Source organism: Pleurodeles waltl, chromosome 5, assembly GCF_031143425.1.
Source record: "Pleurodeles waltl isolate 20211129_DDA chromosome 5, aPleWal1.hap1.20221129, whole genome shotgun sequence".
Lineage (NCBI taxonomy): Eukaryota > Metazoa > Chordata > Amphibia > Caudata > Salamandridae > Pleurodeles > Pleurodeles waltl.
This window is the reverse complement of record NC_090444.1, coordinates 434813317-434829612: the sequence shown is the minus strand read 5'-3', so window position 1 is coordinate 434829612 and position 16296 is coordinate 434813317. Positions and strand designations below refer to the sequence as shown.

General features: G+C 44.4%; 1 protein-coding gene across 6 annotated transcripts in view; it reads right to left on the bottom strand.

Annotated features, from left to right (window-relative positions):
* Positions 1-16296, bottom strand: part of EHBP1 (EH domain binding protein 1) — a 1526717-nt gene that overhangs the window by 1219757 nt on the left and 290664 nt on the right. For all 6 annotated transcript variants that reach the window (XM_069234213.1, XM_069234209.1, XM_069234211.1 and 3 more), the window contains exon 4: positions 16050-16103. In XM_069234213.1, coding sequence (XP_069090314.1) covers positions 16050-16103 — 54 coding nt within the window. The remainder of the gene's footprint in view (positions 1-16049; positions 16104-16296) is intronic.

Here is a 16296-nt window from a genome sequence, read left to right as displayed (position 1 = left end):
TCATAGAATGACAGTATGTCACACTGATGCCCTAATGTATGCTAACTGTAAGCCAAACAACACATACTCACTGGTGCGCTACTTATCCCATTGTATTGTTCTTGAGCCATAACATAACCACTTGTTGCACCATTAAATACAATCACTGTGCAAGCAGATGGGATAGTTTTTTTTCAAGTACAACACAGGTACGAGGGACATCCCTGTAATTTGGACACTATTGTGCTCCAGGATCAGAAGCTCCTCAAACTGACCTCATGGGTGTTGGAAAGAAGGCTTCTCAGATTAACGAGGTGTCTTGCGTTCTTGGACATGGTTTCATATCTGAGGGCCAGGGTTCATATAATTTGGGATTCTTGTTGGTAAGGGGCCCAAAAACACAGTTTAAAGCAATTGTTCAACATTTTCTTGAGGCCAAGAAGGAGCATGTCTTTCACGTTTTCAATATAGTATTAAGGAGGGTTGGACTGTATTTTTTGCTCACTTCTTTTTGAAAGCCATTGCTAAAACGTCTTAATTCTTCCCTTCTGTGTCAATGTAGAGTGATCCTTGGTGCAATGCATTTTTCTATAAAACGCAGTCACATTCTCACATCCTGGTTAAATGTCCTCTAGGTTGCTTTTCTTGACAGTATTGCTACCATTATCTTGTAGAGAACGTATTAAATGTCTCTCATTTAACGTAACTGTGGAGCTCTGCCAAGTGTTCAGAAAGGTAAGTATGAGAAAAGGGAGCTTTAGGACTTCAACACTATTAAACTAGTAGTAGCGGTAAATGTGCTCACTGTTGCTTCAGGAAAGATTATCTAGATGTTGGGTGTGTACAGTGAATCTAAAAGGAAACTAATTTTCATATTCAGTGGTTATCGTCTACAGAGTGTGTGTCTTGCTGTTGGATCCACCCTGTATTTCTACCGTGTCCGTTCGTTCGTTCCCTCCCATTGTCCTTGTTTGCTTGACTACTACCACCCTCTCTCCCGCTGGCTATATTGCCCCCATCCTCCATAGCAAGCACTGGCAAAGCCTGTAGGCCACATCTATGCAAGAGCTATTAGCTTTGTCAATGTATTCTAGCCAAGTTGTACAGCATCGCAACTGCTGTGTAGCATGGCCAAAGAGCACTATACCGTGTCCAGTGCTGCCCACATCAAAGAACATATTTTTCTAGTGTTTAGAGGCATTGCACAGCGCAGCTCTGCTGCTGAACAAAATGGCCAAAGTACACTAACAAATGCAATAGCTCCGGAAAGGCAAGGTCTACTGCAAGTGCCACTGCTTCTTTTTTATTATTCATTACAATGTGAATAAACATAATAGGAATATCAACTGTCTGTCGTATTGATATTTGGACCCTGATTTTGGAAGAAAGTATTTGGGACAGAAAAAAATGTACTAAAGCCAAATAAGATTCTGGTGTCAAATATTAGTTTTAAATATTTCTCATACTGATATGGTAATTTACCACGCATATCTTAACATATTTTTTTCACAAGACCCACAAGTTTCTAGGAACACGAAATATGCTAAGCTTTCTTTCTCTCACAATATATTTACGGTTGAAACTTAAGATTCTTTTGAACGGTTATAACTAAAGCTATCAATTCTAATTCCACTTTAATAACTTGGATTACAATCTCTTTATGCAACCTAATAAAGGCCTGGAAAATCATCATTCCACTACAACAATTCCTTTATGTTTCCATTTGCCCAAAGGAGTACCACATACTATGGACCCACCACCTACAGAGTGAAAATAATGCTTGTTTAAAAAAAAAAAAGCCAGAATTCCATGTCAGAGGATTTAACTTGGCAGCAGCTCAGCCGAATCCCAATATTGCACATGTTTGGCTTCCATTCATGCATATCAAAAACAAAATCAGGTGATGGGTTTAGGATTTACAGTTTATTTAGGGAATGAAACATTTGAACTGTTACTTCTCCCCAGTTTCATCATTTAAACATTACGTCTGTCCACAGAACCGTGTGCCTACTCCTTCTCTGTGTTCAAGTTCTGTCCTGCCAGGGTCACGAATGCTAAAGCAACAAGCAGATTTAGCAGTTGAAATGTGGGATGCTGACCTAAGGGGTGAATTAGTCAGGTAACATAACAGACCATGTAACTGTTTTACACCTTTGCCTATAATAACCTAAAGCGAGTTTCAACTTCTATTATTGTATATCAATGGCCATAGTGTTTCTTCTGTCAGTTCGGAGAAGACAGCCTGAATTAAAACTCGAATCATGTTTAAACAGTTGTATGTATTTTAATGTGTACCATAAAAAATAGCCAAATCATTATTTCCTTTCGTAGATGCCTTTATGGGTAAGGCTATACCGCCTTTGAGCGAAGATAGAGAATGCAACACCTAACCTCACGCAACACCATCTGGTGGAACATGAGCATAGCGCAGCATACAGGCTTAAACTTAACCTTGACACCCTGGACAGAGACCGCAAAACTTGCTGCTTTGCTATACTAGCTGGCCCTCGCATAAAAGCTTGGCTTCAATCTAGTGATGCGCAATGAGGACGCCTGAGAGAGGCTCCTTGTATAGAAGCAGTATGATTCGAATACACTTACCACACTCTAAAGCATGGGGAACGCTGAAAGCTGAGGCCAAGCCCAGGGCTCTTTCACTTTGAAGTGACCACAACTTAACTTGTGATTTTTTAGGTCTGTTTCACAAGAAGACCTTCCCCAGCCCCCTGCTTCTTTTGCCCCATTGTCAGACATGTTCACAATAATTATGTAAAGGACTTAGGAACATATGCCACTCTCCCTGAAATTATGGATATACAACAAAACATGCCAAAGATGAGTGGTTTCTTAATGGGTGTGACACATGGCAAATGGAATTCACAGTGCGCCGTCACAAAATCATCACATCGCACAAAAGAATCTGATTTACAGTTTTTTTTCAAATGAACAAGTTACTTACCTTTGGTAACGCTTTTTCTGGTGGATATAGTAGCTACCTGTGGATTCCTCACCTTATGAATTCTCCCAATGCACCAGCATTTGACAGACATTTTCTTCCTAGCTATTCACGTCGACGAGGACATCATAATTGCACGGCTCCGCACGTGACTCCGTCTGACATCACTGTGGCAGTAAGAAGTCCTCTAAGGGCGTGTTGACGTTAGTTTCACCATTTCTTACTGCCTTCGAGGCGAACAGGTGAATACCGACTTCACAAGAACAATATATATACTAATCTAAATACAAATATAAACCACAATATTTGTTTATATAAAACACCAAAAACATATATACATTTATAATAAAATAAGTCTTGGTCTGACAAGACAGGCAACGGAGAGGCGGGTAGGACTGTGAGGAATCCACAGGTAGCTACTGTATCCACCAGAAAAAGCATTACCGAAGGTAAGTAACTTGTTCTTCTGATGGATACAACTACCTGTGGATTCCTCACCTTACGAATAGAATCCCAAAGCAGTCCCGCACTCGGAGGTGGGTGCTTGACCGGTCAAACCAGAAATCCTGCAAAACAGAATGCGCAAAATGGCCGTCCCTCCTAACTTCGGAGTCTAAGCAGTAATGCTTTGCGAAAGTGTGGAGGGAAGCCTAAGTTGCGGCCTTACAAATTTCAGCAACTGGGACACCTCTAGCCAAGACCGAAGTAGCAGACTTAGCTCTGGCGGAATGGGCTCTAATAGCTTCAGGGGGAACCTTCTTTGCCAGTGAATAAACAAATCTTTATGCAAAGAATGACCCACCTGGAAAGGGTTCGCTTGTGGACTGCCTTGCCCCTCATCTTGCCCACATATGCAACGAAGAGTTGATCATCAACTCAAGCGTCTCTTGTCCTCTCAATGTAGAAACTCAGAGCCCTTTTTGGATGCAAACAATGAAGTCTTTCCTCCTCCTTTGATGGATGAGGAGGAGGGTAAAAGGATGAGAGTGTTATAGACTGACCCATCTGAAAGGAAGTGACCACTTTAGGAAGGAAAGCAGCTCTGGTTCTCAGCACCACCTTGTTAGCATAAAAGGTTGTAAAAGGAGGTTTCACACTAAGAGCCTGAAGCTCACTCACACGCCTAGCTGACGTGAAAGCCATTAAGAAAACTGTCTTTAAAACCAAAAGCCCCAACGGGCAAGAATGCATAGGCTCAAACGGTGAACCCATTAAGAAAGTCAGAACCAAATTCAAATCCCAATGAGGCATGATAAACGGAGTGGGAGGAAACTTTTTAATCAAACCTTTCAGGAATCTAATAACTATAGGGGACTTAAATAATGAAGGTTGATCAGGAAGGCATAGAAAGGCCGACAGTGCTGATAAATAACCTTTCGCAATCGCAACTGCACATCCCTTCCGTGCCAAGGAAAGGGCAAAAAGCAAAACATCAGACAAATGGGCCTTTAAGGGATCAATTTGTCTCTCTTCACACCAAGCAACACATTTTGCCTATCTGTTAGCATAGACAGTCTTGGCGGAGTGTCACCTGTCCGTTAAGATAACATCCACCACTTCTGGAGGGAGAGAAAAGGAACTCAGATTGCCCGGTTCAATCTCTAGGCATGTAGGTGCAGGCTATGGAGGTGGGGGTGTAGGAACCTGCCCCTGCGACTGACAGAGGAGGTCTGCCCTGAGAGGGAGACGGAGCGGAGGGCACAGTGAGAGTTGGAGAAGGTCTATGTACCACACCATTCTTGGCCAATCCAGGGCTATTAAAATGACTTGAGCACAATCTTGCCGAATCTTCCTCAGAACCTAAGGAATCAAGGGTATGGGGGAAATGCGTAAAGCAACTGGTCGCACCAAGATATCTGAAACACGTCTCCCAACGCTCCCGTCACCTGATACTGGAGGCTGCAGAACGACGGTTAGTGTGCTTTCTCCTGAGTGGCAAACAAGTCTATCTGTGGAGATCCCCACCTCCGGAAGATGTGAAGAACCAGGTTGGATGGAGACGCCACTCATGATCAACCGAGGAATGGCAACTGAGACTGTCCGCATGTACGGTGAGTACCCCGGCCAGATGGTTTACAACTATGCAAATCTGATGGTCCTGCGCCCAGGACCAGAGCCACAGAGCTTCTCTGCAGAGAAGATACGATCCTACTCCCCCCTCTTGTTGATGTACCACATCGCGATATTGTTGTCTGTCAAGACTTGCACTGACTGACTGCAAATGGACGAGAGGAAGGCCTTGAGCGCCAGACGTATTGCATGCAGTTCAAACAGATTGATGTGAAACATCTGTTCTACTGGAGACCAAAGGCCTTTGATCTTCAGGTCCCCCAGATGAGCTCCCCACCCTAGAGTGGAAGCATCCGTTATAACCGTGGTCACCAGAGGTGGGAGGCAAAACGGCCTTCCTTGGGAAAGGTTGCCGCCCACAGCCCTTCACCGTAGATCCACTGCAGCATCTCTGGAGATCGTTATCGACTCCTCGAGATCGCCTTTGTGTTGAAACCACTGCTTGCGGAGGCACCACTGAAGTGCCCTCATGTGCCAACATGCAGAATGCAAGCAGCGAATAGACCGAGCAGACGTAGGACCTTAACAGCTGCTCCCTTTTGAAACACTGGCATCAACGCCTGAATGGCCTGAACCTGCTAAGGCAGAGGGTAAGCCTGATTCAATGTTGTTAAAAGTACTGCCCCTATGAACAGGAGGCGCTGAGAGGGCTCCTGGTGAGACTTGGGCACGTTTACCGTAAAGCCCAGTTTGAATAACAACTGTTTTGTCATTTGCAAGTTTTGCAGCACACGCTCTGGGGACCTGGCTTTTATCAGCCAATCATCCAGGTAGGGGAATACAGATACTTCCTTCATTCTGAGGTCCGCTGTAACCACCGCCATCACCTCTGTGAAGACTCGAGATGCGGAAGTAAGACCAAAAGGAAGGACTGCAAACTGGTAGTGTTGCGACCCTACCACAAACTGGAGATACTTTCTGTTCGACTTCAGAGTGGGCATATAAAAATAAGCATCCTGCAAATCGACAGACATCATCCAGTCTTCCCTGTTCAATGCCAGAAGCTCCGGTGTTAGAGTCAGCATCTTGAATTTCTCCTGTTTGAGGAACCAATTAAAAATCCTCAGGTCCAGGACAGGCCTTAATCGACAGGAAATATCTCGAATAGCATCCCTGACCCCTTTCCTGCTCTGGAAATAACTACAATGCACCCTTTAATAAAAGGACTTGCACCTCCAGCTGAAGCAACAGGAGATGATCTTCTGTGCAAAACGACTGATGGGGAGGGATGGCAGGGGGAAACTCCCAAAAAGGAAGGGCATAACCTTTCCCCACAATATTCAGCACCCAAGAGTCTAATGTGACTTACTCCCACTTGTGGGGAAAATGAAATAGCCTTCCCCCTACTGGTGAAATATGATTCAAGATGGAGAGAAAAATAGGGCTGCTTTCCTTGTTGGGTTCCCCCAGAGAAAGAAGCTGAGACGGGAGGCTGCTGAGTGGCTCCTCATGTTCAAACCCTCCCCTGCCCTCTATAAGACCTATAGAGAGGGTTGTGAGACTGCTGCATGCTGGACTGTGGCCTTCCACGAAAAGAGGACCCACGGCCAAACCCCCTGAACCTTTGAAAAAATCTAAAGGGTGTGGATCCTGAAGCCTGGAGTCCAAGGACCTTGCAGTAGCCCTGCTGTCTTTAAAACGCTCCAAAGCCGAGTCGGTCTTGGATCCAAACAACTTCTCGCCATCAAACGGAAGGTCCAACAAAGTTGTCTGAACATCCGTGGAAAAGCCAGAAGACCTAAGCCATGCATGCCTCCCGGTCGCCACCGAAGTGCCCATTCCCCTGGCAACTGAATCAGCTGTATCCAAACCAGACTGGATAAACTGCTTGGCCGCTGCTTGAGTGTCCAACAGGAGCTCATCAAACTGCCCCTGCACATCCGGAGGCAAGCTTGGCACCACAGCTCTTGCTGTGTCCATCAGGGCATGAATATACCTCTGCAGCACACAGGTAGCATTGACCGACTTAAAGGCCATACTGCATGAGGAGAAACCCTTTTTTGCTGTTTGCTCCATCTGTTTAGACTCACTATCCGATGGAGTTGCAGGGAGCAAACCAGGTGCAGATTGGGCAGAACAAGATGCTTGCACTACCAAGCTCTCAGGTGTTGGATGCTGAGACAAAAATTGTGGATCCCCAGGAGCAACTCTGTACCTACTAGCAACAGTCCTGGAAAATGCTGGAGTCATGACAGGTTTCCTCCAAAAGTCTAAAATGGGCTCAGTAAGAGCATCATTAAAAGGCAGTAGGGGCTCCGCAGATGTAGCGGAAGGATGCAACACCTCAGTCAAGATGTTCGTCTTCACCTCTGATGCTGGGAAAGGAAGTTCCAAGTATTCAGCAGCCTTGCTAATCACACTGTGATAAGATGCTGCCTCCTCTGTGAATTCGCCAGGGGATGAAAGATCCCACTCAGGGGGGTGTTTCTAGGCCACCTGCAGAGTCCAGACCCTGAAATTCCCCCATAGGCTCAGGAATCTCCCCTTCCTCCAACAGCTGTTGCCGATACTCCTGCTCCTCCAAGAGCCTCAAAGCTCCCTTCCTTACCCTCAGTCTGGCCTCCAACCGTGGCGTCGACAGAGAATTAGCTGACGTCAATGACACCGGTTTCAAAGCAGATGGATTCTCCAGCAGAGGAGAGGGTGCAGATACACTGCGTCCTGATCGGGATCCATCTGGTGCTGACTCCATCGGTGCCGTCAGCAACATTATCTGGGGCGAGAATGTCATTGGTGCCAAACCAACACCTTCAGCTGGATAGAAGAGTACAAACGGGGCCTGTTTGTACAGCAAAGGCAAACCCAGTGAAATTGTAACTAGACAACAAGAACACCTTTGAAACAGTAACTGTTCGAGAGCCAGGAAAAACCGCTAGTGTCGAAGGCATGAAAAAAGGGAACTGACGTCAGCACGCCGGCGAGAACTTCTTATTGCTACGATGAAGTCAGACGGAGTCGCATGCGGAGCCATGCAACTGTGACGTCGTCGTTGACGTGAAGAGCTAGGAAGAAAATATCCATTGAATGCTGACACATTGGGAGAATTCATAACGTGAGGAATCCACATGTAGTTGTATCCATCAGAAATGTATGTTCATTAACTTGCATCCTTACCGCTAATGCAGTGTTATAAACGGGAACGTACTGTGGGATACAGAGTACCTGCAATTATTCGATTTAACAGGTACGTTCAAGCACTTTTGAGTAGGGATGTAATGCTTTTCAAGGGAGTCTACTGGCACTTGCCAGTGGCAGACATGAACACTGGCATAATTAGTGCTTTCACTTCTACGTTTTAATTTCAAACATTGTATTTCTGTGCTCCCTGGAGTGACGTGCAGACCTTAGTACAAAAGAATTTTAACAACTGCCTTCATGCTAATGTTCTGTGGTTTATGCAGCTGTGGAGTAACACTTAGGCCCTCATTACAATGCCAGATTTTCCGTGGCTGTCCTTCTGCCGCGGAGCCAGGACAGCCTCATTACGAGTTGGTGGGCTTGGCAGACGCCAAGACTCCACAACTCCGCCTGGTCCGCAGGTGCGGTCACACAGCTGTGGACGGCGGTTCGCCTGCCGGATTATGAGGCTGCAAACCGCCAGGCTTTCCGTGGTGGTCACCCCACCATGAAAACCCTGGCGGTCACGAACCCAGTGACAGGAATTGTCATGCCGTGGGCTCCCGCGGCGTCCCCTGCTCTGGCCTGGGGCGAGGTCGGAGGCCCAGCCTTGGGCTTCGGGCCTCGCTGCGTTCAACGTGCGGCATGGATGTCTCCCATTTCCCCCCAACGGCCCTTCACTTACCGGATGCCCTGGTCAAGGACTCTTCCTTTGTTCTTTTTTTTCCTTTTTCCTTGTGGGCCATGTTTTCTTCTTCCCAGCATTCTGATTTTGTTTCCTTGCATGCATCTTGTTTCCTTTTCTAAAATGGTGCCTTTTTCTGCCTTTTTCTATGGCTACTTTCCCAATCTAAGATGGTGTTCTTGCTTCTTCCTGCATGTCACTTCCTGTTAAGTAGTATACAAGGGGTCAGATTCTTGATCTCTTTGCGTTGCAACACTTCCCTTGGTGGTGATCACGCTCCGGCTGTTTTTTTTCTTGATTCCAGTTTTTGTTCCAGCTTTTCCTGTTTTTCCCATTTTTCTTTCCTGGCGTTGGAGTTCTGACTTTTGACGTGTCCTTCTTTTTCTGTTCCAGGGAGTTCCAGTCTTAGAGGTTTTTTCCCTTAGGGGGGTTTTCCTCTGGGACTCTTTCTGAAGAGCAAGGATTGTTATGGCATACCAGTGGCAGCAGCACCATGGCTACCGGAAGGGGTCGACCTTACATCGGCCAGAGCAGGACCTACAAGAACCGCAGTCGCACCACAACTCCATCTGACCAGGGCGGTAAGAGGAAGGTGTACCGTGACAGATTGAAATGCCCAAAACCCCAGTTTTGGTCAAGGATCATGGAAGACTCTTCAACAGTTGTTGAGGAGGCAAGCCAATCTTTACTTCAACTTCAACTTTGACTATTTAACAACAAGCTGAGGAAGTACAACAGCTACGAGCTCTATTCCTGTTGCTGGCACACACATGTCCCCACACATGCACACCCCCCACCCATCCACACACTCACAAACATTCCACAAGCATGCATTCACATACACAACCATTCAGCATATGCATACATCCACACAGACACCCCCACTCATTGGCTAACATGCACTCAGGCACCCCCACTCACTCGCAAACATGCACTCAGACACCCCCACTCACCCGCATTCATCCACACAGATCATCCACACAGACACCCCCATACACGGACACACACATTCACATTCACTCGCATATACGCACGCATTCACCACCCACCTCCGCAGACAGCACACAACCACCCACACACAGACACCCTCCCTCCCACCCCCCTTTTCGGACACCCACTTACCTTCTCTGTCAATGAGGATGTCCGGGAGGGAATGGGTCCTGGTGGGCTTGCATCGCCAGCACCACCTCGCCAGCAGGACTCTGCCAAGATGTATTACGGCTTGTAATCTGGCGGGCGGAGTCCTGCTGCCCTGGCAGTGCTGGCAATGCACCTGCTACTTCGGAGTCGGACTTCCACCCAGAAATGGGCGGAAGTCCTTCAAGGACTCCTATTATGGCGGGCAAAAGACTGCCAGCACTGTCAGTCTTTTGCCTGCAGCGGCTTCGGCAGTCCTGGAAAAGGACCGCCGAAGTTGTAATGAGGCCTTAACATTTAAATCCACTCTTGTCATAAGGTGTGAGACAAGTTGCTTTACTGATTTATTGAATTTGAAACATTGTGGAATCAGGCAGCTATAATTGAGTCAGATCTGGGCCTGCCCCAGTGTAATTTGCCAACATTGGGAAGCATTCATATGTAGCCTGCTTTCCACATGGAGTGGCGAGCTGCAAAAGGTGGTATTGAGGGGGATGGGGGAAAGGGATCTCATTAGGTAAAGCGTGCAATCGTTTTGACCTGTAGTAAGAATTGTGGGCTTTTAACTGTGCACACCTCACGCCCATCACTTTCATTCATTCATGGACTTGCCTTTCTAAAATCACTTGCTGTCTTTAGTGAATGCTTCATTTTTGGCCCCCCCTTCGGGCGGTTTTGTTACCGCCTTGCACACTGATCCTGCTACAAGGATAATTGTATGATTGCCAATATTGTTTGCTGTGAGCGAACTACTTTTTTTTTGTCCCTCCCCTTCGCACATGATGGCCATGGCCCTCACAGCGCAAACTCGATTGCTGCATATCTGTGAACAGTTGTTCTATCGGGAGAGCTTCTGTGCAGCCCTCACGATTAATGAAAGTATTTTGACAATTTCTCTGAATCACCGCAATGATGGAGACTGCCACGCACTTTAGCACTTGGAAGGTCTGACACAGCGAAGCAAATACAGAAGTGTGTTGAGTTATACCATGCCTCACCGTGTAAGGGCCTGCTCCGCCCAGTGTTTATACGACTGTGACAGTGGCTGCTCAACCGGAGGTGGCATGCTGCAGGCAGTCTTTGTGTTAAGCTGCTCTCCCTCCAAGCCTCACTCTGCCCTCACTGCATGTTGCTCAGGAGCAGCTGGCCCCTCCTCCTTGCAGCTTGGAATTCGAATTCAAGTAATGATGTTTATTTTTTTTATTTTTACACTTCGCACTTTTGATCTTTACAAGCAGATGTCCGGAGGTACGTGTTAACTTCATGAAAATCGAGCTCATCAAAGATGGCTGTATCGCCTGCATCATCCCTACATAGAAGTTCCATTGTACTTTCTTTATGTTTATGACTGACGTAAGCCTTGTACGCCTCGCGGAACGCGTTTATTTTTGTCACGTGACTCATCTGTCATTCTCTAAGCCTGTCATTCTTTTTAAATGTTTGTCAAATAAATGTAGTAATTACATTCCTGCAATTGCAAATTACAGTCCTTTTTACGTCGAGCATGCTGCAGATAGAGAAAGAAGGTAAATGGAAATGGTTTAGTTTTATGCAGGGACACTGGAATTTTGGTGCAGGAAAATACCAAATTATATGGCACGGTAGACCAATTTATGTGGCAAGAAAAGTCCAGTTATCAATTTACTACACCAATAGCTCTAATGCAAGCAAATGCGAGACCTAATTCATTGTAAATGCTTGTTTTCCCGTCTAGCTATTTCTTTTGTTGGAGTCTCATCCCGGCTGGAAGTTATCTGTAGCTAACACACAAATGCCAATGTCAGTGAGGGAAACCAAAGCACTCACCATAATAATTGCTTAAGAGAAATTATGACTTGAAAGTAAGATTCTGACTTTGTTCAACCCCCCTACGTAAGAGGGATGCATGCAGTATAACAGTATCACATGTATCGGTGTGTAGTAGTAATTAAAATAATAATGATTTAAATAGAACTTGCTAATTTATATTTTATTTCGTTTGTAGGGTTACTCTTCCTAATGTAGGGTTCCAGAGCACTTTATATGTCACACACATATTAAACAGCGACAATCATACACAAAGGTTACAAGGTGTGGGAATCAAAACATATCTATACTGTATCCATTGTATGTGAAGAGTACTTGGTCTGCAGAAAGAAAAAGACAAGATTTAAAATGTAACAATGGTTGGAGGTTGTCTGTACTAATAAGACTTTATTATTACTCAAAGGAACATTTTTAGTAACTTTACTATAAGATTAAGATATAAACGTGTTGCCAATTTCTTTGCAGAAGCCTTTTTTAAGAAATAAGTGCATACACTGACTGCAAGACTCTGCTTTTCACGTTTTTAAAGAAATAAATGCATACATTGACTGCAAGACTCTGCTTTTCATAACTCTGCCCCTCGTGACTCCGCCACCCCCTTTCTGCTGCCACACGTTTACTCCCAGAGTAATAACGTTGTTACAATTCCAGCACTGTGAGTATCTGCATCCAGTGGGACTCGGCTGGACTAAACCTACTAATCCTTTAATGTTAAAATATAGGAAACAGATTTTAGAGAAATACTGAAGAAGCTGAAAACGCACCAGAAAATATATACATTCCTTCCCACGCTCTATCAAACAAAAACAGACCAGGAGCATGAAACAGACAAGGAAGAGTCTGTTCCGTCGAACACCTGCCGAACATCAAAGAACCTTCCACGCACAACCACACAGTGGCGCTGCTAGCCATAAAATGTTTCGCTGCGGCACATTCGCTCTCGATAATAGGACAGGTGAATATCATCGAAAACTCTTTAGGGTTCTCCATCTGGTAATGTGCTTAAAACGGGGACAAAGACACGAAATTGTCAGTGCTAATGGACACATTAAAAAAGTGCATTCTGGTAGCCAAAGTTTGGTACATACACTTTTTGCAAAATCTGATTTCATTTGTGAACAGACTTCTTATTTGCAAAACCAAGGTTTCCACCGCATGTATTCGTGCCCAAGATATCTGAAGAATGCTCTAGTCAAGCGGACGTCATACTAAGGGTAAAGGGTGGTTGTATTTTTGATGTGTCGTGACTACGGATCTAACAGGCACCCTACAACTACAAACAAAAAATAAAGTAGTGCCTAATAGACATCACATACTCTTCTTCAGAGCAGGGAATCTCTGAAGACACAGGCAGCAACGGAGGCATGGATGCTTTTAAATGCATTTCCGAAAGAACACGTTTCTACTGTTACAACAATCATAGGGGCGTTTTTATTTATTTATAAGTTCATTCCACTGTTACAACAATCATAGGGGAGTTTCATTTATTTATCATGAGTCCATGTGATAATTGCCATAAATTACCTCGTTATTACAACTCACATTACAATACAACTGAAGGAGTTCCACCGGCTCCCAGTTCCCAAAGGAGCACAAGTCAAACTTCTCACTGAGCCCTTCAAGGCGCTATGTAAAACTGGCCCAGCATACCTCAACATTAGAATCTACTCCACAAACTTTCCAGACACCTCCGCTTTTACAGACCCCTATTTGCACAAATCCCAAACTTTCAGAAAACCAGATCCAGCAGTCAAGCCTTCTCCTACATAAGCATGGAACAACCAGTGCTACACTCAACAGTCTCCTCCTCACTTCTTGAAGTCTGGCTGTTCGAGCAGTGCCACTAGGCACTAGGTGTGGCTAGACTCGCACCGGCTCAGCACTAGAATACCCTCCAGGGTGATAGTATGCGCTACAAATCAGCATAATATAACTAATGAGTGTCCCTTACAAAACTCACTTATGGAACAGAACAGGTACATTTAGAGAATAAAGAAGCACATTTATGACCATAATAACACAACAAAACACTAATAACAGATTTGTCGAGATTCTCTGAAGTAGCAGTTTGTAAGCTGTTTGTTCAAGATAAGTTAAAGTTTAAACCTGGTAGCTAATATATTAACTAACATGCTTCTGACAATATTTATGTAACATCACTAGGCCGGCTGTTTGAAACTGTACTGTTTGCTATAATCTAAATAAAATGTAAAATAACAAAGCATAAAGCTTGACACACGATAAAAAAAATCCAGCGCTGAGGATAATGCTAATGCATCCTGAATACTCTAAATCACTTTCAATGTTTGCGCTAAAGTCTACACCCCAATAACATTATCTAGATCAGCCTATGACATATATTACAACACCAGTCATGAATTCTGGCGAGACAGAAGAATTAATCTCTCCGGAAACATACATGAATATGGACTCACTCACTGCTTTGTGCTCTTATCACACAAACATGTTCCTAGTGCTGAAGGAGTTAGACCCTAGCCTGCTACTTATCTTCGCTGTCTTCAAAACGAATATACTTTTTAAGCCCATTCTTCTCTTCAATCCAATGTTTTTCACAGTTCTGTTTTACCCTTTTGCACCAAGACAGCCCATGACCATGCTTCTTTTGCACCTTTTGTTGCTCATGAATAGCTTCATCTGAAATTAGGATTATTTATTTTGACTTGTTTCCTCGGTAGCTTTGTATTTTAAGTGGATCTTTTGCTTTCTTTTAAATTTCTGATCCGCTATAATTGAAAATTCTGCAGGTGTTTGTTAATTGATGTAATCCAACATGTCCGTCCTTTTCTTCTCTATTAAATACTTTGCAGTTACTCATATAATAGAACCCTTCACTACTGGTAGATTGAAAATGTCACACTGATACCCACATTTACAGACACAATTTTGCAGATTACTTGTAAAGTGCTATAATGCTACTGGGCGATGTCCGCACTCTATGAAATCATAGAAATTAAAGAAATACATAAAACCACGCAACTCTATTCCAAAATTCCTAACAGGATTACTCTACAAGTGGGCCTGCGATATGCTGTACAATACAAGGCCCACAAATTAATGATCTATCAGCTCCTAGGGTTCGCCTCCTTCTGGCTAAGTTTGGATTATACAACTAAAGCATACATTCTAACATATGTATGGGAAAATCCAATGACATGGCACAAATCCCAGCAGAACGTCGGCTAGGCAGAGAAACCAGCCATCAAACGAGAGGACTCTGCATCAAGACGAATAGTGCACTTGTGGACTACAATTATTTAGATTAAGTTTTGGAAAATGTGCTGGGGGCGGAGAAAGTCATTTGAAACAGAACTGGAGCTCACATGAAGTTCCATTAACCTCTATACCCAACACTATAAACACTCAGGATTTACTATTGCTGGTCAACTACTGACATGTTTTAACACCCTTTATATGCACTTAAGACAAGCTTAAATTAGGCCTTCTAGCACTGTTAATTAAATACAAAGGTCGCCAAACTAATTGAATGTGTGTAAAAATGAAAGTGAGGGTTGGGTTTTCATTATGCTTTGTTCAGGGAGAAGGATTACTCAAACTAGAGGTAGCTATTTTGTAGGATTGATCCAGCCTGCAGCAGGGCCACACACAGTGAGTGTGTGGTGCAACATGTGGGAGGCCATAAAGTACTATTTAAAAATAGATGATCCGTGTAAGAGGAAGGCTCAGGAACACAGGAATGGTGGATAGGTAGTAATCATCCAAAATGCTCTGTGTAGGATTTGTAATTGTGTTAGCACAGAAATCGTAGTCTAGCACATTACCTGCTTTTACATGTACAGCAGTGCACTGCCTGTGCAGAGGCAAGAACAGTGCTTTGACTTGGAACATCACGTCAATGATGCATCTCTGTCTGACACAGTCAACTTCAGTTTGATTCATGGTTATATCCTTTAATTTCACGATAACAAAAAAGCTTGCTTTAGCAGCCAACACCACTGACAGAGTTGCAAAAAATCTGGGAAAACATTTATGACATCCGCAGAAAGATACTGTACTTAAACATATTTACACATTTTGGGCCTGATCTGGAGCTTGGCAGTTGGGTGCTCCGTCACAAACATGGCGGCTGTACCGCCCACCTCATGGCACGTGCCATCGTACACAATGCACTTGTAAGAGGGTGGGCGGATATCTGTCCCGTTTGTGACGGAGTAACCCGCCCCCAAAACTCAAAACAGTCCCTTTGTCTTTTAAAAGCACTTCTTACTAACAAGGCCAACATATGTCAGTTCAGAGAATTCATTACTGCAGCTGCCTTACATTTTCGATGACAAACGTCCATTCTTTGTCTTCAAACTCCTCTGCATGGGGATCCTGAAACAACAGATTTTATTTCTTGTTTAGTAAACACAGACGTGATTTGGAAGCTGTTACAGCAAAACAACAGTTGAGGTTCGCTTGTTATTCACGCAAACGACAACTCATTCAGTAATGCATAAATCAGGAATAAACTGCGCAATATTCATCAAAGACACAATGTGCATTGCCACACAATCCAATCTGAGAC